This window comes from Pelophylax lessonae, assembly GCF_965119305.1.
Source record: "Pelophylax lessonae genome assembly, chromosome: 13".
In the NCBI taxonomy this organism is placed as follows: Eukaryota; Metazoa; Chordata; class Amphibia; order Anura; family Ranidae; genus Pelophylax; species Pelophylax lessonae.
The window spans coordinates 142,811,748-142,837,414 of record NC_138780.1 but is presented as its reverse complement, the minus strand read 5'-3'; the positions used below and the strand labels follow the sequence as shown (position 1 = coordinate 142,837,414).

At 44.4% G+C, this 25,667-nt stretch overlaps 1 protein-coding gene across 1 annotated transcript in view; it reads left to right on the top strand.

Moving 5' to 3' along the window:
• Nucleotides 1-24,641, top strand: part of LOC309543280 (potassium channel, subfamily K, member 16-like) — a 41,922-nt gene extending 17,281 nt beyond the window's left edge. Inside the window, exons 2-5 of the mRNA XM_082242738.1 lie at nt 5,644-5,773; nt 10,197-10,363; nt 12,574-12,748; nt 24,121-24,641. Of these exons, the coding sequence (XP_082098864.1) occupies nt 5,644-5,773; nt 10,197-10,363; nt 12,574-12,748; nt 24,121-24,359 (711 nt within the window). The 3' untranslated portion in view covers nt 24,360-24,641. The remainder of the gene's footprint in view (nt 1-5,643; nt 5,774-10,196; nt 10,364-12,573; nt 12,749-24,120) is intronic.
• The last annotated feature ends 1,026 nt before the right edge of the window (nt 24,642-25,667 follow it).

Here is a 25,667-nt window from a genome sequence, read left to right as displayed (position 1 = left end):
AGCAAAAACAAAAGGAAGGGAATCCGTTTCCTTGATCAGAGGCCAGTTGGGTGTAAAGGCCCGTACACACGTGCAGATTGTCGGCCGAATCGACCGATCGGCCGATTTTCGGCCTGTTAGTATGATGCTTCCGACAGCGCACTTTCGGCCGAACAGAATCTGTCGTGCAAGCATTAAAATTTTTGTATGCCGACACCAGAACGGCCGATTGTTCGCCAGTCAGTACAGATTTCGGCCGACAGACAGCAGATTTGCTAGACTGGGCATGCTCAGAAAAGAAAAAACACAGGGAAAGTTAACCATCACATGACATCACTTCTGCAGTCGGCTGTTGTTGGCGGACAAAATTCGTGTGCAGTCTTTTGCACTTTTCAGCGGACACAACAGCCCGGGGACAAAAGACGGCCGATCGTTCGGCCGACGATCGGTACGTGTGTACGGGGCTTAACCACTTAAGCCCCGGAAGATTTTACCCCCTTCCTGACCAGGGGGTATTTTGCGATTCGGCACTGCGTGACTTTAACAGACAATTGCGCGGTCGTGCGACGCTGTATCTAAATGAATTTGGCGTCCTTTTTTTCCCACAAACAGAGCTTTCTTTTGGTGGTATTTGATCACCTGTGCGATTTTTTGATCACGCGCTATAAACAAAAAAAGAGCGCAAATTTTGCAAAAATAGCAATATTTTTCACATTTTTTTATATGAAATTCCCCCCCAAAAAAATGTAAAAATCAAAATTTTTTAACATTTTCAGCCAATTTGTTTTATGCTACATATGTTTGGTAAAAAAAAAAAAAATCGCAAAAAGCGTATTTTGATTGGTTTGCGCAAAAGTTATTGCGTTTACTAACAAAGGGAAAGATTTTTGTCATTTTTGTTGTTTTTTTTTTAACGAGTAATGGCGGCGATCTGCGATTTTTTTTGCGGTACTCCGACATTGCGGCGGACAGATTGGACCCTTGACTGACATTTTTGCCACTTTTGGGGTTACCAGTGACATTTCTACAGTAATCAGTGCTATACATATGCACTGTTACTGTAAAAATACACTGGCAGTGAAGGGGTTAACTTTTTTTTGAAAGGGAGGGGCTATGTGTGTCCCTAGGGGGCGTGCTTTCTACTGTGATTGGCTGTGGCTTCAGATGTATGAAGAGTGATCAACGGTTCTAAGTAGTAGAACCGTATGATCATCCTTCATACCCAGGGGAGAATGACAGGCAGCTTGTTTACACAAGCCGCCTGACTTTCTCCCTCTCCCCCGCCGATCGCAGAGTGACCGGCGGACATCGGGTCCGCCGGTCACACACGCGGGGGGGGTCCGTGACCACGCGGGAGCGCGCCTCCGGCGGCGCGCGCTCGCTCCCTAGACCCTCACAAGCTAGTGACGTAGCCCTACGTCACTTTGCCTGTGAGGGGCTGACCGCCGACGTAGATAGTCGTGCGGCGGTCGGCAAGTGGTTAAATGGACAGCCAGTCAATTTACATCTGACTGCCCATAGAGCAGAATGGGCTGTGTCCACTCGCATAGGCGGATAGCAGATAGATCCCCTGCTGAGAAAAATGGGCCCTATACAATTTGAATCTTGTGTGAAACAGGCCTTAACCCTTTCGCTGCCAGGTCTGTATGTCATACGGTCCTGACAGCAGGGGGATTTCACACACAATCCAGTGCCTGCAGCCACCGGGATGGTGTGTAAAACGGACAGGCAGACTCCTGCCTGTCAGGTGAAAGCATTCGGGCGGCTGCGCAAATATTAACACATGCTTCGGGGCACTACGCATGAAAAATGCCGTGCATGCCGGAGTGAGAGCAATAATTCTAGCACCAGACCTCCTCTGTAGCATTAAGCTGATAACCTATAGGGAGCTTTTGAAGCATCGCCTAAAGAAAATATAGGTTACTGAGGTTTGTTGCCATTTCACAGGTGCACACAAATTTAAGATTTGACATCTATTTATTTGGTAACCTTGTCTTTTATATTTTCCAAAAATGTAGATAGTTTATCATTATTTAATGGCCTCTCAAATGTGCATTCTGTCATTCACACCGGGGCATTTTGAAATCGTGGGCAGAATCGCAGCAAATCTGCCCGCGATTCAAAACGCAGAGTTGTGAATGCAGTGTATTAGGGCACAATTGACATACTGCAGTGACCTCTGTTGTCACTGCATTGGAAGTATGCAGGTCACCACAAGGACACAAAGAAAACAATTGATTAATATATCCTGTTCACATTACAATAACAGTGTTGTGTGCAGTGCATTAAAATTCTACATGTATGCATTTCAATGTGTAGCATCCTCCCAGATAGATGCTAGTGTAGGTGTACAGTCAGGTCCATAAATATTGGGACATTGACACAATTTTAATCTTTTTGGCTCTATACACCGCTATAATGGATTTGAAATGAAACAAACAAGATGTGCTTTAACTGCAGAGTTTCAGCTTTAATGTGAGGGTATTTACATCCAAATCAGGTGAAAGGTGTAGGAATTACAACAGTTTGTATATGTGCCTCCCACTTTTTAAGGGACCAAAAGTAATGGGACAATTGGCTGCTCAGCTGTTCCATGGCCAGGTGTGTGTTATTCCCTCATTATCCCATTTACAGGGTACAGATAAAAGGTCCAGAGTTCATTTCAAGTGTGCTATTTGGATTTGGAATCTGTTGCTGTCAACTCTCAATATGAGATCCAAAGAGCTGTCACTATCGGTGAAGCAAGCCATCATTAGGCTGAAAAAACAAAACAAACCCATCAGAGAGATAGCAAAAACATTAGGTGTGGCCAAATCAACTGTTTGGAACATCCTTAAAAAGAAAGAATGCACCGGTGAGCTCAGCAACACCAAAAGACCCGGAAGACCGCGGAAAACAACTGTGGTGGATGACCGAAGAATTATTTCCCTGGTGAAGAAAACACCCTTCACAACAGTTGGCCAGATCAAGAACACTCTCCAGGAGGTAGGTGTATGTGTGTCAAAGTCAACAATCAAGAGAAGACTTCACCAGAGTGAATACAGAGGGTTCACCACAAGATGTAAACCATTGGTAAGCCTCAAAAACAGGAAGGCCAGATTAGAGTTTACCAAACAACATCTAAAAAAGCCTTCACAGTTCTGGAACAACATCCTATGGACAGAAGAAACCAAGATCAACTTGTACCAGAATGATGGGAAGAGAAGAGTATGGAGAAGGAAAGGAACTGCTCATGATCAAAAGCATACCACCTCATCAGTAAAGCATGGTGGTGGTAGTGTCATGGCGTGGGCATGTATGGCTGCCTATGGAACTGGTTCTCTTGTATTTATTGATGATGTGACTGCTGACAAAAGCAGCAGGATGAATTCTGAAGTGTTTCGGGCTCATATTCAGCCAAATGCTTCAGAACTCATTGGACAGCGCTTCACAGTGCATACTGCGAAAGCAACCAAAGAGCTTTTTAAGGGAAAGAAGTGGAATGTTATGCAATGGCCAAGTCAATCACCTGACCTGAATCCGATTGAGCATGCATTTCACTTGCTGAAGACAAAACTGAAGGGAAAATGCCCCAAGAACAAGCAGGAACTGAAGACCGTTGCAGTAGAGGCCTGGCAGAGCATCGCCAGGGATGAAACCCAGCGTCTGGTGATGTCTATGCGTTCAAGACTTCAGGCTGTAATTGACTGCAAAGGATTTGCAGCCAAGTATTAAAAAGTGAAAGTTTGATTTATGATTGTTAATCTGTCCCATTAATTTGGGTCCCTTAAAAAGTGGGAGGCACATATACAAACTGTTGTAATTCCTACACCGTTCACCTGATTTGGATGTAAATACCCTCAAATTAAAGCTGGAAGTCTGCAGTTAAATCACATCTTGCTTGTTTCATTTCATGTCCATTGTGGTGGTGCATAGAGCCAAAAAGATTAGAATTGTGTTGATGTTCCAATATTTATGGACCTGACTGTATGTAGTTTTTGGTTTTTCTGCTTAACCAGGAGACAGCCAGGTAAATCTAGGAGCTGTCTGCTTAACAGGTGGCTGTGATTGGTAGATAGAACCTGCCCAGTGTGCTCTAAAGCTGCTCAACCTGGCTTGATGTTTAACACTAATCCAATAGTGTTACAGTGTATCGGAAAATGGGAGGAAACCATGCAGATGAGAGCAGGGGATATCTGTATAACCCTGGCCAATAGGTATTTGAGGTGCCCCGATGCATGTTTGGGGACTGTACTTAAATCTGGGCTGCACATATGGCTCCTGGTCTTCGGCTGCAGAGCGGAGTCCAGGTGGGGAGGGGGCTGTTGCCTCTTCCCAGCATAGGCTGCAATGTGGCCTCAGGTGGTCGACCTAGAGACCAGAAACAGAGATGCTGAAACCCAGGGACTCTTTTGAGGGCTGACTGAGGGAGTATGTCTATGGATCTCATCTGGTATCATGGAGGAAGGTGACCTGCAGCCAGGGTCTTGTGAGTACAGACTTCCCATGGGGATCCTAGAGACTGTTGATGTTAAAAACTCCCTCTTGGTTGCTAGAAAGTCAGTGGACTATGTGTAAGCTACTAGAGGATACTGGCTAATGTCCTGAAGATACAGAGTTCACAGAGTTTGCTGCTAACACAAGCAAAGGACTTATTCTTCCCATGCAAGTGCTGTATGCTTTAGTAGAAGATCTGCTATTCGCTTCCACTAAGTGAGGCCAAGTGAGAGTTGTCCTCACCTGTACATAGTTGAATTTGGAGTATCCCACTAATCCCTTCTCCTATCCAAGTTCTCCAAATAAAACACAAAAAAAAAAAACCCTAGACTGGACATTGAAGACAATGAGCGAAAGAGTGTGTGTGCACCTGGCAGTGTGTGAAAATACCGGTATCTGGCAACAGGATAATCTGAGGGAGACCCAAGATAGTTCTATACTCAGCAGCTCCTACCAGGGTATGCTACAAATGCAACACACATTAATGCATGTAAATGCACATCAATGCAAGTGTATTTTGCCCCTTACAAGGACCCATACGGCAGTCATGTTAGAGAGGAAGTAGAACATGTGCAGTGGAAAGCTAACTAGTGAGGTGTCTCAATGGTAGTGTTTAAAGAAATAGACGAGTGACATCGTAAATCCTGGTATATGGTACAAAACTGCCTTTTAGCCCTTTACTTTCACTTTGTGTTAGCAGTGGATGCACTCTATGATGCTTTTTGGCTTCCCTCAATATCCGCATCCACATCCGCCTCCTCCTACTCAATGTAGCTATTGCAATAGAAATAATTAGGGCTGTTACTCGAGACATTTCCAAAACAAAAACCTGTTAGTCTACGTCTCTGTTTTCTCCCTCACTCCTTTTTTTAAAAAAGTGTGTCAATGCGCATCAATGGAAGGCAACGCACATTCATTTTTTTTTTATTTTATTTTTTTTAGCATATTTGTGTGAACAGGCCCTTAACACAAGGATAAAGTACTTCTAGTCTAACTGGAAGCAGACTTTTTATTTTAGCTGAGTGACTGTAATTTTCAAATTTCATTACATTCAACTAAAAATAACTCACTTTTTTGAACAAAAAAGTATCCTTATGCTGTTGTAGTAGCTTTGCAAATTGAGCCTATAGTATATTATTATAACAATTAATTTGCAGCGAATGCCACTAAAATGTGTTTTTAAATCAGGTTGTTACAGAAGCAGTCAAACAGGGGTTAAACCCCCTAGAGCCTCTAGAGAACAGAACATCAAGTCCTCACACTAACTGGGATTTTAGCAGCGCCTTCTTTTTTGCTGGAACAGTGGTTACCACCATAGGTAAGATCTACAATTTTTTCAGTGATACTGTCGGTAATTGTTATTTTTCAGCTAATTTAGCCAGTTAATAAATGGACCATTTAACCACTTAAGCCCCGAAAGATTTTACCCCCTTCCTGACCAGGGGGTTTTTTGCGATTTTTTTACTGCGTGATTTTAACGGACAATTGCGCGGTCGTGCGACGCTGTACCTAAACAAATTTCACTTCCTTTTTTCCCCACAAATAGAGCTTTCTTTTGGTGGTATTTGATCACCTGTGCGATTTTTTGATCATGCGCTATAAACAAAAAAATAGCATAAATTTTGCAAAAATAACAATATTTTTCACTTTTTTTTATATGAAATTCCCCCCCAAAAAAATGTAAAAATCAAAATTTTTTAACAATTTCGGCCAATTTGTTTTATGCTACATATGTTTGGTAAAAAAAATCGCAAAAAGCGTATTTTGATTGGTTTGCGCAAAAGTTATCGCGTTTACTAACAAAGGGAAAGATTTTTGTCATTTTTGGTGTTTTTTTTTTTTTAACGAGTAATGGTGGCGATCTGCGATTTTTTTTTTTGCGGTACTGCGACATTGCGGCGGACAGATCGGACCCTTGACTGACATTTTTGACACTTTTGGGGGTACCAGTGACATTACTGCAGTAATCAGTGCTATACATATGCACTGTTACTGTAAAAATGACACTGGCAGGGAAGGGGTTAACTGTATTGGACAGGGAGGGGTTAAGTGTGTCCTAGGGGCGTGATTCTAACTGTAGTGGGACAGGTCTCCTATTGTAAAAACAGAGATCAACGGTTCTACATAGTAGAACCGTCTGATCTCCATTTTTACACAGGGGAGAATGACAGGCGGCTTGTTTACATAAGCCGTCCGCCTTTCTCCCGCTCTACCGACGATCGTAGTGTGACCGGCGGACATCGGGTCCGCCGGTCACACGCCCGCACTCCTCTGTGAACGAGCCGAGGCGGGCGCGCGCCTCAGCGGACGCGCGCTCTCCGGCTATTGGCTCAAAACCCGGTGACAGGCTAGTGACGTAGATCTACGTCACTCTGCCTGGCCGGGGCTGACTGCCGCAGTAAATATACTGTGTGCAGTCGGCAACCGGTTAGGTGATAATTTGTGCAGATTTAGTTTGGGTCACATTTTGCGCAGCTAAGCGTGCATTTATGGCACCGCTCTGTGCCAAGATGAAGTGACTCCCATGAGGATACAAGGGAGTGATGTCATCACAGCCAAGAAATCAAACCTGGAACGTAGACCGGGCGAAGATGAACGCGCCTCGGATCAGCAAGAACGGTGACAGCTCAACGCTGGATGGCTTAATTTGACAGGAAATCTGTCAGAGTATGCTAATATCCAGTGCAAACTAACATATTAAGGTATAAACCAACAAGAGGGCCTGCTTTTATTTAAAAAAATAATAAATTGAAGCTGCTGGGTTGCTTATTTGAGAATTCTCTGCTGTAGTTCCTACCCACCTGTTAGTTTTAGGAATTTCTGACGATATTTGTTTTCCTGTAACTTTGGTTGCATTCTTCATAAGTGTAGCTAAGTTTTAGGCTGCAAAGGCTAAGCCATGACATTATCAGTAGTTACCTTTGCACTGGGAGCAAACAGACAAGCTGGACTTCAATGTGCTACTGATTCCCATCCGCAGGGGGAGCGGGAGTGCTGACAGTCTGTGCTGACAGTCAATGGACTGTGAAGCTGGCCACAGTGGATGATGGGAGTTAAAATCCGGACAGGGAGAATTATTTGGGCCTTCATTCCCCAATGGACTACATCTCCCACAAGAGGTTGAGACCGAGGAGGAGAGGAACACAGTATCTTCCTGGGCTGTTCCTTGAAACACACAGTCTGTTGCTGTGGGAAGTGGAAGTGAACACATCCCCAGACCTGCTTGCAGCTAGAGCGGAGGCCTCAGGCATACCACTGTGAGACCAGAGAGAGAGCATTGGAGAATTGGAGACTGGGACTGTTACTGCCCCTTAGAGCTTAGCGCTGCACTTACACTAAAGCATAAGGGCGCGTCTCAATATACTCACCTCTATAAGTAAGCCTTAATGGGCGGGACGAAAACATGTCAGGGGTCATGGCCCGAGGAGTGGCATTGACTGAGGCTTTCACATGTATACATCCATACCAGGATCAACTATGGTGAGCGGTGGTCTTATGCTTAAATGTTCATCTCTCACTGGATGACTTCCTCTTACCCTGACATCCCTACTATCCTGAGTGCAAATTGGACCCTACACCTTAGCCTGGAGCAGCACCACCAAGCACTCATGACCTACACTAAAGCTGTACCGCCAGGTGAGACAAGGTCCAGAGCCATGCTGAACTGGGGCAGAGAATTCCTTTCAACACAGTGGGATTTTCATACTGGGTTGCTAAATCTGTTGAGAGGGCCATAACGTATAGTCACTAGAGGGCTGAGCCCTTAGGAATTGACCACACAGCTGTCATATAGTCCCTTACTGCTTGCAGGCCTTACTGTGACTGTTTTCACCAGCACCAGCAGTATGTTAGGGCACCAAGGCTAGCTGACTGAAGATCAAGGACTAAAGAAGGTCCATTTAAAGTTGCTACATAGAGACCTTTTGCAAGTTGCTTAGTGCAGAGATACTCCCCAAGGGTATCACACAGGGCTTAGTAATTTTCTTTGGGTGCACCCTAAGTAGTTGCAATATCCCTATTCCCAAAACAGTCAATATTTATAATCTCTGTCTACTACTGATCTTGCTGGTTTGTGTGTTAATTCCAGGTAAGTATAAAACTCTAATTTAAGTTGCTTTGGCATAGTGAATACACTGTCTAGCAGGTTGTGTCTAAGCCTATTATTTATTATTTATTTGTGCTCAAACCAGTGGCTGAACTACCAGGGTCAAGAAGGTCACAATTGTGACCGGCCCTGGTGTCCTACCACTGTGGGGGGGGGGGGCTCCAGGCAGTATTTGAAACCGCTATTACTGTAGGGACAGTTTGAAAAAACAGTCTGCTTTCTCCAGTCCGCAGGACAGGAGAAGCAGTCTATAAATGTAGGGACCAGTGGCTGCAGCCGAGCCGAGTGTCTATGACACTCTAGCACAGCACTCTGTTGACATGGCGATCAGGATGAGATCCGGGTCATGCTCCTGATCAGATCGAATCTTAAATATGATAGTGGTTTTGTTCATCAAAGCCACCTTACACATGGCTGCTGAACATATTGTTGATTTATATGTGATTTTACTTTTGATTCTAATAAATACTGTGTTTATGTCCACATATTAGATCCAATTGGGAGCATTGCCCAGATCGCATCCAGATCGGCATGTCAACAGAGAAGGCTATGCAGCGTCACTCGAGAGCTCACGTGTCTACAACCAATAGTGCCGGCCTTCCGCACATGCACCCATCAGCCCCATAATGTAACCGGCACTGGATCCTAATGCACTGTCCCTGCTATGGAGACAGAGATGCTGGACCTGCACTGTCAATAGCAGGAGAGGACAGCAAGAGGGAGGGAGGATTAGTTTTACTGTTAATGCTGGTTAGTGTTAGAATTACAGCAAGGGTAAAGCCCCGTACACACGTACCGATCGTCGGCCGAACGATCGGCCGTCTTTTGTCCAGGGCTGTTCTGTCCGCTGAACAGTGCAAAAGACTGCACACGAATTTTGTCGGCCAACAACAGCCGACTGCAGAAGTGATGTCATGTGATGATTAACTTTCCGTGTCTTTTTTCTTCTCTGAGCATGCCCAGTCTTGCAAATCTGCTGATTGTCGGCCGAAATCTGTACTGACTGACGCACAATCGGCCGTTCTGTTGTCGGCGTACAAAAATTTTAATGCCTGCAGGACAGATTCTGTTCAGCCGAAAATGCGCTGTCGGAAGCATCATACTAACAAGCCGACAATCGGCCGATCGTTCGACGGCCGAATATTTGCGGCCGACAATCGGTACGTGTGTACGGGGCTTTAGTGTTAGAATTACAATTGCAGAAAGGTTTAGTTCTGGGGTTATAAAGAGAATAAAGCCTCGTACACACAATCAGATTATCAGATCAGATTATCAGACAAATTTCGCCCGTTTTTTGTTGCATGCTAGTCTCATATTGAAAGTGAAGAGATTACTTTCATACAAAAATTCTTGTATTTTTTGCACATTCACCTTTTGTCATATGAAAATTCGTAATCGGTTGTCGAACGCACTATAGTAACGATCTGAAAGTCGGATGAAATTTTACTTCCAATTTTCTTATCGTGTGTATGGGCCTTTAGTGCTAGGATTACAGGAAGAACAGCATAAGGAACATTTAAGGATAAATTATCAGTTTTAGCAAATAAAAGAATCCTATATAGTTGCTATGGGCCACAAGCTCAAAATTTTAAGATTTATTTTGAAATACCTTTTTATTTTTCTTATTTCCTTTCAGGCTATGGTACAATTGCCCCCAGAACACAAGGTGGACAGATGTTCTGTGTAGCCTATGCACTTTTTGGAATCCCCTTCAATGTCATTGTTCTCAGTCAAGTTGGTAAAAGTCTCTCCCATTGGTGTAAACAATTTGGAAAATGTTTGGTGAAAAAAGGAATGAAAAAGGTGGGTTATCTTTTCTACCTGTATTTCATTTTCCAGTGCTCTTACAATTAAAAAAACAACAACACTTTCCAAGGGATTTAGTAATTTTTTTTTTTGTCACAGGATTTTCAGGCCAAGATCAATTTTTACATTTCAGCTATTGACCTGTTTTTTCCGCAATAACATGTCATTATTTAGGTTAAAAAAGTGATACGTTTATTTTTGGGGACAAATGGGACTTTCTTTGGCAATCGTGTCTTTCAAATATTTTAATTTTTAAGCAACCCTTAACAAAACAAAAAACATTTAATCATTGTTAAGTAAAAAAGGTTGCACTTTTTTAACGCGAGACAAAAAAAAAAAAAAAAAGAATGAACAAAATAAAAAAAGTTTAAATATTAGTGGTTAGAAAAATAAAAATAAACAAAAAATCCAGAAAACAATAGTTAAAGACAAGGTAATAGTTAGGGTTGGCTAGCGTAAACTATAAGGCCCCTTTCACACTTGCTGCTCCACCGGCGGACTCCATTTTTCTCAGCGGGGGATCGATCGGCCATTCCCCCGCTGAGCAGGCGGATGGCAGCTCTGTCTCCACACTGTGTGCGGAGAGAGAGCTGTCAGGTCCCCTCTCTTCTCTATGGGGGAATCCCATCCACCAGACGGATGGAAAATAGGGTTTCCATCCGTCCAGATTTGACGGACAGGATCTGATCGGATGTCAGCGGACATGTCTCCGCTGACATCCGCTGCCCCATAGAGATGCATGGGGCATCCGTTTAGATCGGCCTGAAAAACTGACAGGCGGATCTGAACGGTCCGCAAGTGTGAAGGGGGCCCTAGGGGTTGAATAGGAACAAATGTTATTTAAACTACCTAATTGCTCCATTCACTCAAGAGCAGAAGTGCTGCTAGGGTTCTTAAACACACAGGACATCCTAAAGGCCCGTACACACGTACCGATCGTCAGCGAACGATCGGCCGTCTTTTGTCCCTGGGCTGTCGGTGTCTGTTGAAAAGTGCAAAGACAGCACAAGAATTTTGTCTGCCGACTACAGCCGACTGCAGAAGTGATGTCATGTAATGGTTAACTTTCCCTGTGTTTTTCCTTTTCTGAGCATGCCCAGTCTTGCAAATCTGCGGTCTGTCGTCCGAATTCTGTACTGACTGGCGAACAATCGGCCGCTCTGGTGTCGGCATACAAAAATTTTAATGCTTGCAAGACATACTCTTGTCGGCAGAATGTGCGCTGACGGCTGTCGGAGGCACCATACTAACAAGCGTACAATCGCCAGATCTTTCGTCCGCCGACGTTTGTATGCCGACGATCGGTACGTGTGTACGGGCCTTTAGGCATCTAGGTTGAAATTTTGGGTGTTAAACACAGAAAAAAGCAATCTGGTAAAAATCCAACTAAAAACACACATTATGAAGCAACTACAAATCTAAAGAAATGTGTGGGAAATTAGTGCTACTGCTGGAGATAAGATTGGATGTGCAAAATAACAAAAATACAACCAAAGTTAAGTAGCAATCAAAGTATATTGGTCTACAGGATTCTTCTTAGGATGATGGTAAAAGTTACTGCACAGGAGATCTAGGGCACAGTTTGGAAGACCTGGGGCACTTGCCCTGGGTGCCAGGTGTCTAGTAATGACCCTGCTGAAGAAGGAAGTGAACAAGCCTTGTGTAAGTGTTGGGCTGTTATGACTGGATGAAATAACTCTCTCTCGGTCGCCTACATGACAGCGGTGGCCCTTGGCTATTGGCTGCTCAAGCACCTATTGCTGCATTATGGCAGGAAAGAGTAACATTTTCTTTCATACCCAGATGTACTGGGCATTTCACAAATTTCTGTTGGGCAAATAGAGCATTGAAGTGAAGGGAAATGAGTATAAGCAGTTTGTATTACTATTGAGTTAACGTGTTTGTGTTTTTTTTTGTGCTGTATGTTTTCATTTTAGATTGTGAATTTCTTTTTAAATTATCATTTATGTGTATAGGCATTTAAATAAATATCCATACACATCCTTGACAATTATAAAATATAAGATTTCCTGCATAATCTTGGGCCATTGTTTTGGCAGAACAATTACAGGCAGGCCAATGCAGAATATCAGTGCATCTAAAGTAAACCTGAAGCATGAAAATAAAGATGCTATTGCTGGCCTCCTGATTTTCTGTAATAAAAGCTCTTTTACAGTAATGATTAACAGCACTTTTTTTCCTCTTAGAAAACAGCAAAAGTCCTGACAATCATATTTTTCCTTGTGATGGGAATTATTGTATTTCTTGGAATCCCACCCCTAGTATTTGTAACCACTGAGAGTTGGACATATGAGGAAGGATTATATTATGCCTTTATTACAATAAGCACCATCGGCTTTGGGGATTTCGTAGTAGGATCTGGTATGTAACCTTTTCACAACCAATCAGTGACACTGTCACCTTGAGCATTTAGCACTAAGTAACAAGGTCTTTAGAGGACATTCCCATACACTTCATACTCACATGTGCTCCCTCGCAGCTCCTTGGTCTTATGAAGCCAGTACTGTAATGAAATTGGCTATTTCTCTAGACAGAGACACTGTCATAGGAGAGCAGGTCACATGCCCCCCCCCCCACCCCCCATTTCTGCATGTGGTGTGTATTTTTGCCCCAGTGCAGCATAGCAAGGTGCTTAGAGGGAGAACTGGTAAGATGAATAGAAGAGGGTTGTGGAATGGCTTTTGCAGAGTTATGTCTTCAACTGCATGGTCAAGGTGAGATGGTCTCCCTAAGGTTTAATAAGGAGGAAGACAGAAGAGCGCCTCTAAGTGTAATCTTTTAATGTACATAAATGGAGCAATCAGCCAAACAAAAACTCACATGGGGTACAGACAATTCAGCAGCGGGGAGATCCATGCGTCCACTCCAGAAGGTTTAAAGCCGCGGTGTAGCGTGTACTCGCCAGCGAGGATGGAATAATTCCTGGTGAGTGCTGAGTGGACAGCAGAATGGAATGCAGCACCAGAGAAAGGAGTTTTGGGGAAAGTAGAGATATCTATAATTATAACAGATTATGTATATACTTCTGACTGGTACCCTGATCTTTTATGAAGCTGCTGCTTTTTTTTATCTCTTTTCCACTCTCATTGGGAGGTTTAATGAACAAAATTGTGAAAAAATCAAAGACATGCAAAGTAGAGAAACTAAAATCACTTTCTCAGCCCATGGGCCGCCCTCAGCTGGTATATAACCTCCCTCTCTGCTCTACGTAATCAATTTTAATCTGTCTAGTCAGGAGTAAGGACCTAGGCTCCCAGCTGGAATCTCTGGTTCTAGCAATTTTCTCCTTCCCTACATATTTTTTGTTTTCTCTCGGGAGATCTACAAACAACTGCAGGGCTGGGCGACGGGCTGGAAAATCTAGATCCAGTGGTCCCCCCAGCCCAGCCAGCGAGCGCGTGCAGATAACCAGCTACGCGCTAGGTCAGCCGCGACATAGCCTCATGGACAGAGGCTGGCCCACGAGTTAAACATCTCACAGGGTCGCATACAACCAGGCTTTGGTCTGAGTCGCAGCGGTCCCTTGGTCGACAGCTCCTCTACTTTGGTGGCGAGGAGTTCTGTCTGGAGGGTTACCCGAACCATGGAAAGGTAAGTACAGTCTTTCCTCTCCCCTTTTGGTGGCTTTCTTTGGGGTGGATGCGGGTAACCTCCAGGGATGGTCGGACCTGCCTGCAGGTGTCCTCCTCCCATCCTTAAATCCCTCACTAAGCTGGGCTTCCCCCACTCCCATTCCCCCCAGTCTGGACCTAGAGTCTGATGGGGGTCCCAGGGCAGAGAAGGCAGCAAAGACTCCTAGGGTCTCCCCCGCTATCCCCACTCTGAAGGGGTCCTGGGATAGTGTGTGTCCCGCCCTGGTAGTCTGGAGTGTAGGAGACCCCTAGGTGCATGCCCTGCTGTTTGCAGTGTGGTTATAGTGCTGGGGGGGGGGGGGGTCCCGGTGCTGAGTGCACAGCAGAGACTTCCCTAAATGTGTGTCCTACCTTTAGGGGGGGTCCCCTTGCAGAGGGTGCAGGAAAGATCCTGGCAGCATGCTTTCAGTGTTTTTTTTTTTTTTTAATAACCCTTTATTTGCAAATCAAGTGTACAATACACAACACAAAAACAAACAGAAGTCTCAGCAAGACACCGTTGCCCACGGGGTCCAAATACATCATGATACATTTCAGCATTTCTGCGACCATGTTGAGACTAGACATGGCCCGTGTCCTAGATGCCACCCCCAGTATGACAGTGATACTACTTAAAGGAGAGTGTCCCCGGCGTCACTGCACATCCTCATTGGACACAACAGGGTTTAAACAATTGTAAGACAATTTTAAGATCATTATTAGATGAGCAATGGTGAGAGCATTATTTGTCTTGCATAACAGCAGTAGATGGATCATCTAACCATTTAGACCACACTTTATCATATTTCCTTAGACAGCCTTTATTAACCACTTGCCGACCATCCCACGCAGATTTACTGTGGCAGGGCGGCTCAGCTGCGCATAATCACATAGATCTACGTGTTTATGTGCACACGGTCTTATCGGCGCATGCTAAGCTGAAACACTGATCTCTCTGTGCCTGTCACAGAGCCCCCCAGTCACTAAGCACAAATAGGCATACATTTAACCCTTTGATCACCCCAAGTAATTAACCCCTTCCCTGCCAGTGTCATTTATACAGTAACAGTGCATATTTTTAGCACTGATTACTGTATTAATGTCACTGGTCCCCAAAAAGTGTCAAAAATGTCAGGTAGGGGTTCGATCTGTTTGCCGCAATGTCGCAGTACCGCTAAAAACTGCTGCTCGAAATGTTAGCAATAGAGTTGATAACCACAACCACCTCCTCCCAATAAGTGACTAAGGCCAGACAGCCCCAGCAGACATGAGAGAAATCTGCTGGAGAGTAGTCACATCTCCAGCACTCCTGAGAAATCGAGAGGTTAATAATATGTAGCCTATGCGGAGTGAAATAAGCCCTATGCATAATTTCAAATTGGATGAGCCTATCTCTTTGGGAAACCAGATGGCGAAATGGAAGATCCCAAACATCCACCCAGTCCTCATCATCAAGCTCGGGTATATCCCTCAGCCACCTCTATCAAAGATTGGAAAGGTCCAGAAGAGGGGTCAACAATAGGTTCAGTCTTAGGTTCAGACTCAGTCCTAATGACATACTCTAACTCTGATTGTTTCAACTGAAGGGAGTCACTGGGGAATTGGCCTCTAAAAGCATGGGACAACTGGAGGTATCTAAACAAATGGGAGGCTGGGACATTATAATCAGCAGAAAGTGATGTGAGGGATCGCAGGGAACCATTAGTTACAAAGTGGGATATGGTTTTAGTTTTGTACTTAGCCCACGCCTGAGGATCCGGAAGATTATAGAAGTGTGTTAACGTTGGATTACGACACAGGGGGGTATTTGGGGAGATGATTTCCTGTGAGTTTTTTTCAAAAGAAAACCCCGCTTTCCAAGCTTTAATGGTGGTGACCATGGAAGGAGTCAAGGGGTAAGGGGCCTTAAGACCTCTAAAGAAAAGTTTTTGTAGGACTTCCAGAGAGTTCAGCACTGCTGCTTCTAGAAACGTAGAGGTATTAATTCTTTTGGGACATAGCCACCATCTAGCAGTGACCAGCTGGGATGCTAGAAAATATTTGTAGCAATCCAGTAAAGATAGACCTCCCCCGGAGGCGGGTCTCATCAGAGTTGTCATTTTGTATCTAGGTGGTCGGGAACCCCATATGAAGGAAAAAAAGAGTTGGTTTAACTGGGTAAAAAAGAATCTAGGGATCCAATGGGGCGAGTGCCTAAAAAGATATGTAAATTTCGGTAGTAATTTCATTTTGATTAGGTTTATACGCCCTAAAATGGACAAGGGTAAGTTCTCCCATGCCCTCAGCTGAGCTTTTGTAGTCTGATACACTGGGAGGAGATAAGGCCTAAGGTAATCTTCAGCCTCTCAGGACACTATTACTCCCAGATATTTAAATTGCTGTACCCATTGCAATTTCAACGCTTTTGATGCAGACTGTTGGGCATCTGGGTCGATCAGGAACAGCAGAGACTTGGACCAATTGACCCTTAGACACGTAATGGCAGAGAACGCCTCCAATGTCTGAAGGGCTCCTTCCAGGGAAGGACCAGCATCATTTAGGAATAACAGCAGTTCCGCATATAGGGCTACCCTCTCCTCCAGCCAGGCAACCTTCAACCCACGTATAAGTGGGGAGACCCATAGGGCCTTGACCACCGCCTCCATCACGATTGCAAAAAGAGCTGGGGAGAGAGGAAAGCCCTGCCTCGTGCCCCCTTGTGTAAAGCAAATTTTTCTGACAGGTCTCCGCCCAATCTAATCACTGCTGTAGGGTGTTGATATATCGTATTTAACCACCGTATGAAAAGAAGGGGAAATCCGATTCTCCTCAACACCACCCATAAATAGGACCACTTAACAGGATCAAAAGCAACCACCCTGGAGCCTATGTTATTAAGTGGAGCAGGGATATTTGTGAATAATCTCCGCAAATAACGTCTGTGGCTCTATGGGCCATGAACCCGGTTTGATCAGCGTCAATTACCAAGTGTAGAAGATAGTTCAATCGGCCAGTAAGGAGTTTGGTGAGTATTTTAAGATCATTGATCAACAGAGCAATGGGCCTGTAGAAGGCACATGCTGTAGGGTTTTTGGGGGGTTTATATATGAGAATTACATGAGCCTCGCTCATGAAAGAAGGAAGCGTGTCTTTCTACAAACAGTTTGTGAAAAGAGATGCCAGGAGTGGGGCCAGAAGGTCACCATTGGTTTTGTAAAATCTCCCATTATCAATAATTTGGCTGGGCAATGAGGGACAATCTTCTCCAGAACAGAGTACAGGACAACCGACAAAAAAGGAGGAGGAATAGACAAACCAACTATCACATATTTTTGTTGCCACAACGTCATCACCACAACCACATACCTCCCGTGGGGGCCTGTGTGAGCCTGGTCAATGACACATGGCAATTTTTTGCTGACAAGTAAAGATACTCCTCTCGCATAATTCGAGAACATGGCATGAAAGGCCTTTTGAATCCAGGGTTATTTCAGTTTCATTATCTTGCTGCCTGTAAGATTTGTTTCCTCCACTAGGACCAGGTGAGGGGCCTGATGCTTGAGGTATTGAAACATCAGAGCCCTCCTAAATTTACAGTTTAGACCTCTGACATTCCATGATATGACTTTCAGTTCTTCAAAAGCGTGTGGAGCCATATTGGAGTGAAGAAAGAGAGAATGTGAGGCGTGAGCGAGACGGGGACAAAAGCATCTGAGCGGCAGCAAAACAGTCACGAGCCATTGCCATGCCAGCACTTAGAGCTGTACCAAAATAACCAAAAATAAATAAATAAAACATCAACAACAGGTAACCCAACCATTTGGCATCTAATGTCAGCTCTATTCATACCCGAGCCTCCAAAAATGAGGAGCAGGTAGGGATTTAATCCCCCCAAAAAAACTTAAAATTTGTAACTGGTCATATCCTATGCACCATGTCCAATATAAGTGGGAGAGGAGGATTAACGCCCAAGTGGGCAATTCTGTCAGTCTAGAGGACAAGGGAGACATCTGTAACGTCCTAGACATTCAACTTGTAGTAGCCAACAGAAAATAATAAGGAAAAATTGAGAGAAGTATTAACGATCAATAAAGGGAGGCATAGTACAAGCTCCTGTATTGTGGGCTCCCCCATATCCAGATATCAAGAAGGATGAAAGATGAGCCCCTATGCGTGAGCACAGGCAGAAAATGATAAGAGTCATGGGCTCAGAACTCAGATCCTTCCACAGATCAAAACGTAACAGCATACCTCAGTTAAAACATATAGGCACCAGTATCTTACATATGAAATTGAAGGCAGTAGAAAATGACAACCGGTCATCTCCAAAGATATAAGCAGGAAAAGGCTCAGAGGCTATTCAGCCAGGTGGAAGCATCCTCTGGGATTTCAAAGAATCGGGTACAATCTCCATCCATGACTCTAAGTCTGCTAGGATATAGCAGGCTGAACTTAATACCTTTTTCCCGGGGACGCCTGTGGACTTCGTTAAACGATCTGCTGCGTTGCTGGATCTTCGGGGAATAATCCGGCAAAAAGGAGAATTTTCATATTGAAGATCCTGTTTATTGCTGGTAGCTGCCAGGAACCAGTCTCGATCTCTGTAATTTACCAGGCGGAGCAGGAAGGGTCTCGCTGAAGCCCCGGGGATCAGTGGAGTGGGGGGGACCCTGTGGGCCCTCTCCACCGCAAATTGCAGGCCTAACAGTGATGTCAGAAAAGTTTCAGCAAACTCTGCTGGCCTGGGGCCCTCTGCACATTCTTGGAGACCCAGAATCCGCACATTATTGCTGCACAGGTGGTTTTCAGTATCCACTGCTTTTTCTTGGAGCACCTTTGCCTGCAATTGTAGAGCATGAAGTTCAGTAGAGTCAGATCTGACCACATCTTCTACCTGTGAGATACGGTCCTCTGCTTCTGACATTCTGGAGCGGAATTTGTCAAGGTCATGCCTGATCAAGTTGACATCTGTGGTCAGCACATCAATTTTTGCTGTGAGAACCTCTTTGGAGGCATTTATAGTGGCCAGTATCTCTGCCCCAGTAGGATTAGCAGGTGCCAAATCTTTGGAGGATGTCTGACTGGCTGCTGACATGGTCTGGAGCCATGTGTTCAAGATGGCAATGGTAGAAGAGGGGCGGGAGGTACCGACCTGCGAGCGTGTGGCGAGCGGCTTGTCTTGAGGCATCCGAGCCACCGGAGTTGAAGCAGCATGTCGTGGAGGACCCAGTGTGGAGGTGGAAGCGGCCAGCAAGGGAGAGAAGAGCCCAAAAGGTGATACAGAATGCCGGCAGGATCGGAGATGAAGCACCACACGGCTGCCCTAGTTCACATCCCGGCCACGCTCCTTCAGTGTTTGTAGCTGATGGTGGTCATTCTCCCTTAGTCTGGCTGGTCTCCGGTTGGCGGCCATGTTTGTGTAGTCAGATGATGCTACGGGGCCATTCTCCCTTAGTCTGGCTGATCTCTGGTTGGCGGCCATGTTTGTATATCATACAAAAATGTGATGCGCCAGAAATATAAAATCAAAAAGTGATGACAATAAATCATATCCAGTTCATAAGGCACATAGCAATGTGTGTGCTTCCAATAAAATGATGTAAAGAGTGTCCCGTGTTCAGATGAAGAAAATCCAGTGATGAAAACAACTTGTAATCACCAATATAGTGAATCCCTCCACCAGGTGAATCAGCCTCTCACCTTTCTGAAGGACCCAAACGGGCCAGCAATCACATGTATCATGGATCAGACTTCCAGGAAAGAGCCACACTATATTGCACCTCGAGGGATCCCGGGACATATAGAAAACAGATGAAGAAATCTAGTGCTCTCCGCTTACTAATGAGGGTATGCTTTATTAGAGAAAGGCAGATCAACTCACATTTGTCGGGCACTCAGCTGTGCCTGCTGTATAATCGATGTCAGCGATCTGTTACCAGAGAGAGACTCTGCGTCGGCCACGCACGCTCCGCCCCCCTATACGCGTTACGTCGAGCGTAATGCTCCTTTGACTTCCTCGGTAGGGGTGCCGAGGAACCCGAGGAAGTCAAAGGAGCATTACGCTCGACGTAACGCGTATAGGGGGGCGGAGCGTGCGTGGCCGACGCAGAGTCTCTCTCTGGTAACAGATCGCTGACATCGATTATACAGCAGGCACAGCTGAGTGCCCGACAAATGTGAGTTGATCTGCCTTTCTCTAATAAAGCATACCCTCATTAGTAAGCGGAGAGCACTAGATTTCTTCATCTGTTTTCTATATGTCCCGGGATCCCTCGAGGTGCAATATAGTGTGGCTCTTTCCTGGAAGTCTGATCCATGATACATGTGATTGCTGGCCCGTTTGGGTCCTTCAGAAAGGTGAGAGGCTGATTCACCTGGTGGAGGGATTCACTATATTGGTGATTACAAGTTGTTTTCATCACTGGATTTTCTTCATCTGAACACGGGACACTCTTTATATCATTTTATTGGAAGCACACACATTGCTATGTGCCTTATGAACTGGATATGATTTATTGTCATCACTTTTTGATTTTATATTTCTGGCGCATCACATTTTTGTATGATTTATAGTTTATTGTGATTTGTGAAACACGATTGGTGCATGCTGCCGGACACCACTATTGATTTATAAGTTCACACACCTGATTTATGCACAGTGAATTGGTGTTGAGTTATTTTATCACATATAATAGGTTTGCGCTGATAGTTTTTTTGTATTTCATTTGATTGTAGGCCATGTTTGTATAGCCGGATAATGTCACAGGGGCCATTTTCCCTTAGTCTGGGAGATGCTGGAGACAACTGAAGCCTCATGGGGATGCTGAAGCTCCTCCTCTTCCTCCTTAGTTTCCCCTTCCTGTGCCCGGGACATATTAACAGGGATAGCGTCCATGATGATGCTGGGTTCGAATTTTCGGCGCTCCTCCGGTCGGTAAGGTGAGTCTTTGGGGGTCCCTGTTATCTCTTTCTCTCTGCTGATTGGTACCCTGAGCCTTGAAGTGATCCTTTAGTGGTGCCAAAAGATCGCTTTTGTACTTCAAGTCACATCTCCCCCACTGACCCCCTTATGGAGGTGGCAGGTCTCTCAGAACTCCAGCTTCCCATGGTTGCACTGACGGCGGTCCTGAAGTCCTTAGTGTCCCGGTTGGAAAAAGGCCCAGGAGGAAGCACCCCCTGCATTCCCCTGCTCAGGCTGTCTCATCTGATTCTGAGCCTGATGCTACCGTGGATGCGGCCCGTCCAGGGGGATTTAATATCACACTCCCTGATCCATCTGATAGTGAGGATGATTCCTCCATGATCGCAGCAGCAAATGAAAAAGCGCTGGTAGATGCACATATCACAGCAGTGCATAAGACTTTAAAAATGGAGGATGCGGCTGATGTAGCCACCGATGTTGCTGTGTTGTTTGGTACACACAAGTTGCATCGTATTCCAAGGTGTTTCCTTATGTGCCTTATTTTGACAGATTTTCCTGCTGCATTTGATGGGAACTGATAAGGCTGCATATGATAAGTTACATTTGATGGGCACAGTGAGGCTGCATTTGATGGGCACTGATAAGGCTGCATTTGATGGGCACTGATAAGCTGCGTTTGATGGCCACTAATAAGCTGCATTTGAAGGGGGCACTGGTTTGGCTACATTGATGGGCATTGATAAGCTGCATGCGATGGACACTTATAAGGCTGCATTTTATGGACACTTATAAGGCTGCATTTAATAGGCACAGTGAGGCTGCATTTGATGGTCACTGATAGGCTGAATTTGATGGTCACTGATAAACTGCATTTGATGGGCACTAATAAGCTGCATTTGATGGGCACTAGTAAGGCTGCATTTTATGGGCACTGATAAGCTGCATTTGATGGGTACTGATAAGGCTGTATTTGATGGGCATTGATAAGCTGCATTTGATGGAAAAAACCGCATGTCCATCGATGAACAAAAGAGAAAATGGGATTTTTGTACTTACCGTAAAATCAATTTCTCTGAGTTCATCCACGGACACAGCACCTACCCCTCTATGGAGTTCTGATACTTCTAATACTGCTTGCTACTAAACTGATTACCTAGAGCAGAGAGGGGGGTTATATACAAGCTGAGGACAGTCCATGGGCGTAGCCAGGTGTTTTTTGTTCAGTCTAGTCCTACTCCTGGAGGAGGCATTACAACCCACTAGCTATGATTTATGGAGCGCTGTGTCCGTGGATGCACACAGAGAAATAGATTTTAACGGTAAGTACAAAAATCCCATTTTTTTTACTTGTTTAGTAAGACCATGTGGGTTATTTATATTGGAGAGCAAATACCACGTTCTGAACTCCACTATACACCAGGAAAAAATTACTCCACATCATGGCCTGCATTTACAGCTCCTTCATAAAATGCAGGCCAAGGTGTGGCACCTGTGGTGTGTTACAAAGTTCTCTCTGCCTAACATTGCCGAGAGAACCCCTGTGATTGCAAGAAAGGCAGGTCACATGTGACCAAGCTCTCTTGTTAGCCTTTTTTTTCTTTTTTTTTTTGTTCTTATCTTGTTAAAATAACAAAAAGAAGATGGCAAGCACAAAGATTTTAACAAAGGATGTAAACATTGCAGTGGCCTTTTTCTTCGGGATACAGGTAAGTATACATCTGGGTAAAGTAAAGAAAGTGCGCTGATTTTAAGTGGATAAGCTGCTACCTTAGAGTGATAAATGTGAGATGAGTGAATAAAAATCAGGTGCGCTAACCAAATGTACATCCAATCATATGCATCTAAACATGAATGGGTGCTAAAACAATATTATGGGTGCTGGTGCTACAGAATAAAAACTGTTAAAAAGGGAGAGGTGCAAATCAATACACCCGAGTCAAAAACACCCTTGTGTAACAAACAAAAGTGTCCATCCAAATAAATGTCCAAAAACAATCCAGATGTGATGTGAACAGGTGAATAACAGGTCACTATCCAAAATTTTCCAGTGAAGAAACAATGAAACTGAAGAGTTTAGACCACGTGAAGGAGAGTTCAGTGTCCCACCACCAGCTTAACTGCTTACCAGAAGATGGAATTAATAAGGGCATATAGAAATAGCTCTGCTCCAAAACCATGCAGCGGAGGAAAGAGTTCCAGATAGCTAAGGCCAACACCAATCCCCAAGGGAGAGAGTGGACTCTTACCAGAAGGGATGTAAAATCAAGCCAGCCTGGAACAATACAGTACTCCTGTCCTGCACGGGAATCTGAGGTGGTCCTCTGGTGCAATCTCATAAATCTTGTCCTCTCACTCTCTTCATAGCTGGTACAGCTATGAAGAGAGTGAGAGGACAAGATTTATGAGATTGCACCAGAGGACCACCTCAGATTCCCGTGCAGGACAGGAGTACTGTATTGTTCCAGGCTTGATTTTACATCCCTTCTGGTAAGAGTTTTTTTTACGGTTTTTATACATGTGGGGCATGGAGGGGTGGATTACTTTAGGTTGGGAGAAGAAGGGAGAAGAAAAGATAAGTACATTTCCTGTAAAAATTTCCCTTCTCAAAATTGCCCTTATCATTTAAGACTTAACTAGTCAATGTAGGGTTGCCACCCTGTAGCCTGGAGGGTGAAGTTTCACTAGTTCAAAAAATTTGCAAGCAGTTGTCAGTTAATAAAATGTAATTATTGTATTCAGCTTATGAATCTTTTTTTATTTATTTCCTAGGCCTTTATATGTTTCTCCACACTGCCTTACATCCGAAGCTCCAGCAGAAGCGATAATGACTAGGGTTTGGACATATTTGTAATACTGACAGGAATACATAGTAATCTTATACTCACGAGGCTCAAAAGAACCTTCTAGCTAGTGTCTTGATGGTTACTGACAGTTATTGTGCCAAAGAAAAGTTGGCCCTCTCACCCCTACATGCTGGTAACCATTTGTAATCTCAAGTGGTTGGCTTCAAATTCCCTTTACACAGTCTTCCTTACTAACTACTGACATTCCAATTTTAATTTATGGGAAGGCTTAGTCCTTAATGCCCACCTCTGGCGAATTTTGCTTTTTTTTAAAAAAAAAAAAAGGAGGGGAGGGGATAGCACTTAAAGGACTGGCCTGGGCTGAGCCTGGAATTGGGCTTTAATTCTCCAACTAAGATAATTTTTTCTCATTTGTAGGACAGCGGTGCAAAAAGCCATTTGAAGGGTTCCGCGCCTTGGTGTTTATCTGGATCATATTTGGTCTTGCGTGGCTTTCTCTTCTGATTAATCTGCAGATTTCACTTCTAGAGGATACCGAAAAGAAAATAGCTAAAGATCTACGCAAGAAAGTACAACACCGGAAAGAAAGAAGCCAGGAGAGTGCTTTACAGTTGGTCCAAAAGCCTGTACCCGAACATAAAACCAGTGTGATTTGATTAGGGTGATTTTAGTATGTTCTGTAATGTGTCCAACAAATTTCAAGAGTATAACCTTTTGATGTTTCCCTCTGAACTACAATGAAGGAGAAGAGTCAAGAAAAGTTGCTTCTTCCATCAGGACAATGCTTCAGCATACAGGACTTTTGTTTCTTTGGCTGTCATCATTGAAAATGGGTTGGAACTAGTGAAATCTGTCCCCTACTCACCAGAACTTGCCCTCAGATACTTTTAACTTTTCCCAAGACTGAAAGATCACTTGTGAGAATGGAGTTTTGGAAGTAATGATGAAGTCATGAATACTATTAAGGAGTGATTTGAGGAGAGTTAGGTTAAAATGTATCTAAACCCAAGAGCACAAATTAAATTTTTTGAAGCTTCCCAGTCCTCAAATATGGAGACTGCCATGAGCGTCCGCAGAACTTTCTTCAGGGGTGGGCATCATTTTAAGGACACCCATGCTACGCCCCTTTTCAACAATTTCATGAAGGGGTGGGGCTTAGTAATTATACTTATTTTGAGTATTTATTTTTAAAGAGCAAACAGCAGCATTTATTTTTAAAGCATTTGTTAACCTAAAAAAAAAAATTGATCCTGTTCCCTTAAAGCATGTTATACAGCACAGTGCTTTGCTGTGTAATTTGGCCCCTTCTTTCACCTAAAATACCTGCCTGATCCTGCCTGGCTATGTCCTCCCCTCTGTAAAATGACCACGGTATACCATGGCTGCTGAGTCCTGACTCTGTGGTCAGTTTACGTGTCTCTGTCATCTGCAGCCCTCCTGTCCTCCTCTCTCCTCATCTCTCCCTGCCTGTCTGCTCCTGTGTCAGAGCCTGCCCCCCCCCTCCCCTACTGCTGCTGTGGTTTTATTTAAAGTTTCATATCTGTCTACAGTCTGCTTAATAATCCTGTGTTCCCCTGTGTCTGTATTATATAAAAATAAGCCATTCTTTACAAGTTTTCAGAGTGCCACTCGCCACTCACGTGATCCACCGCCTCTCTCCTTCTCTCCCCCTTCCCTCCTCCTACCCTCCCGACTGATGTCATTGAGGAATCCTCTGCCCCACCCGCTGCAGGCAGCTGTCAGACGGGGAGAGGAGAGAGTCGACAGGTCACGTGAGCGGAGCTCGGCCCTCTGAAAACTATTAAAGAACAGCTTATTTTTTTAAAACGCATACACAGGCACACAGGATTATTAAATAGATCAGACAGAATGGTATGAAGTGGCCTAACAACCACTTGAAAGGGGAAGTTGCCCCCCCTTGCCCCTACCTGCGGTTGCCCATGGTGACTGCATTACTTTTTATT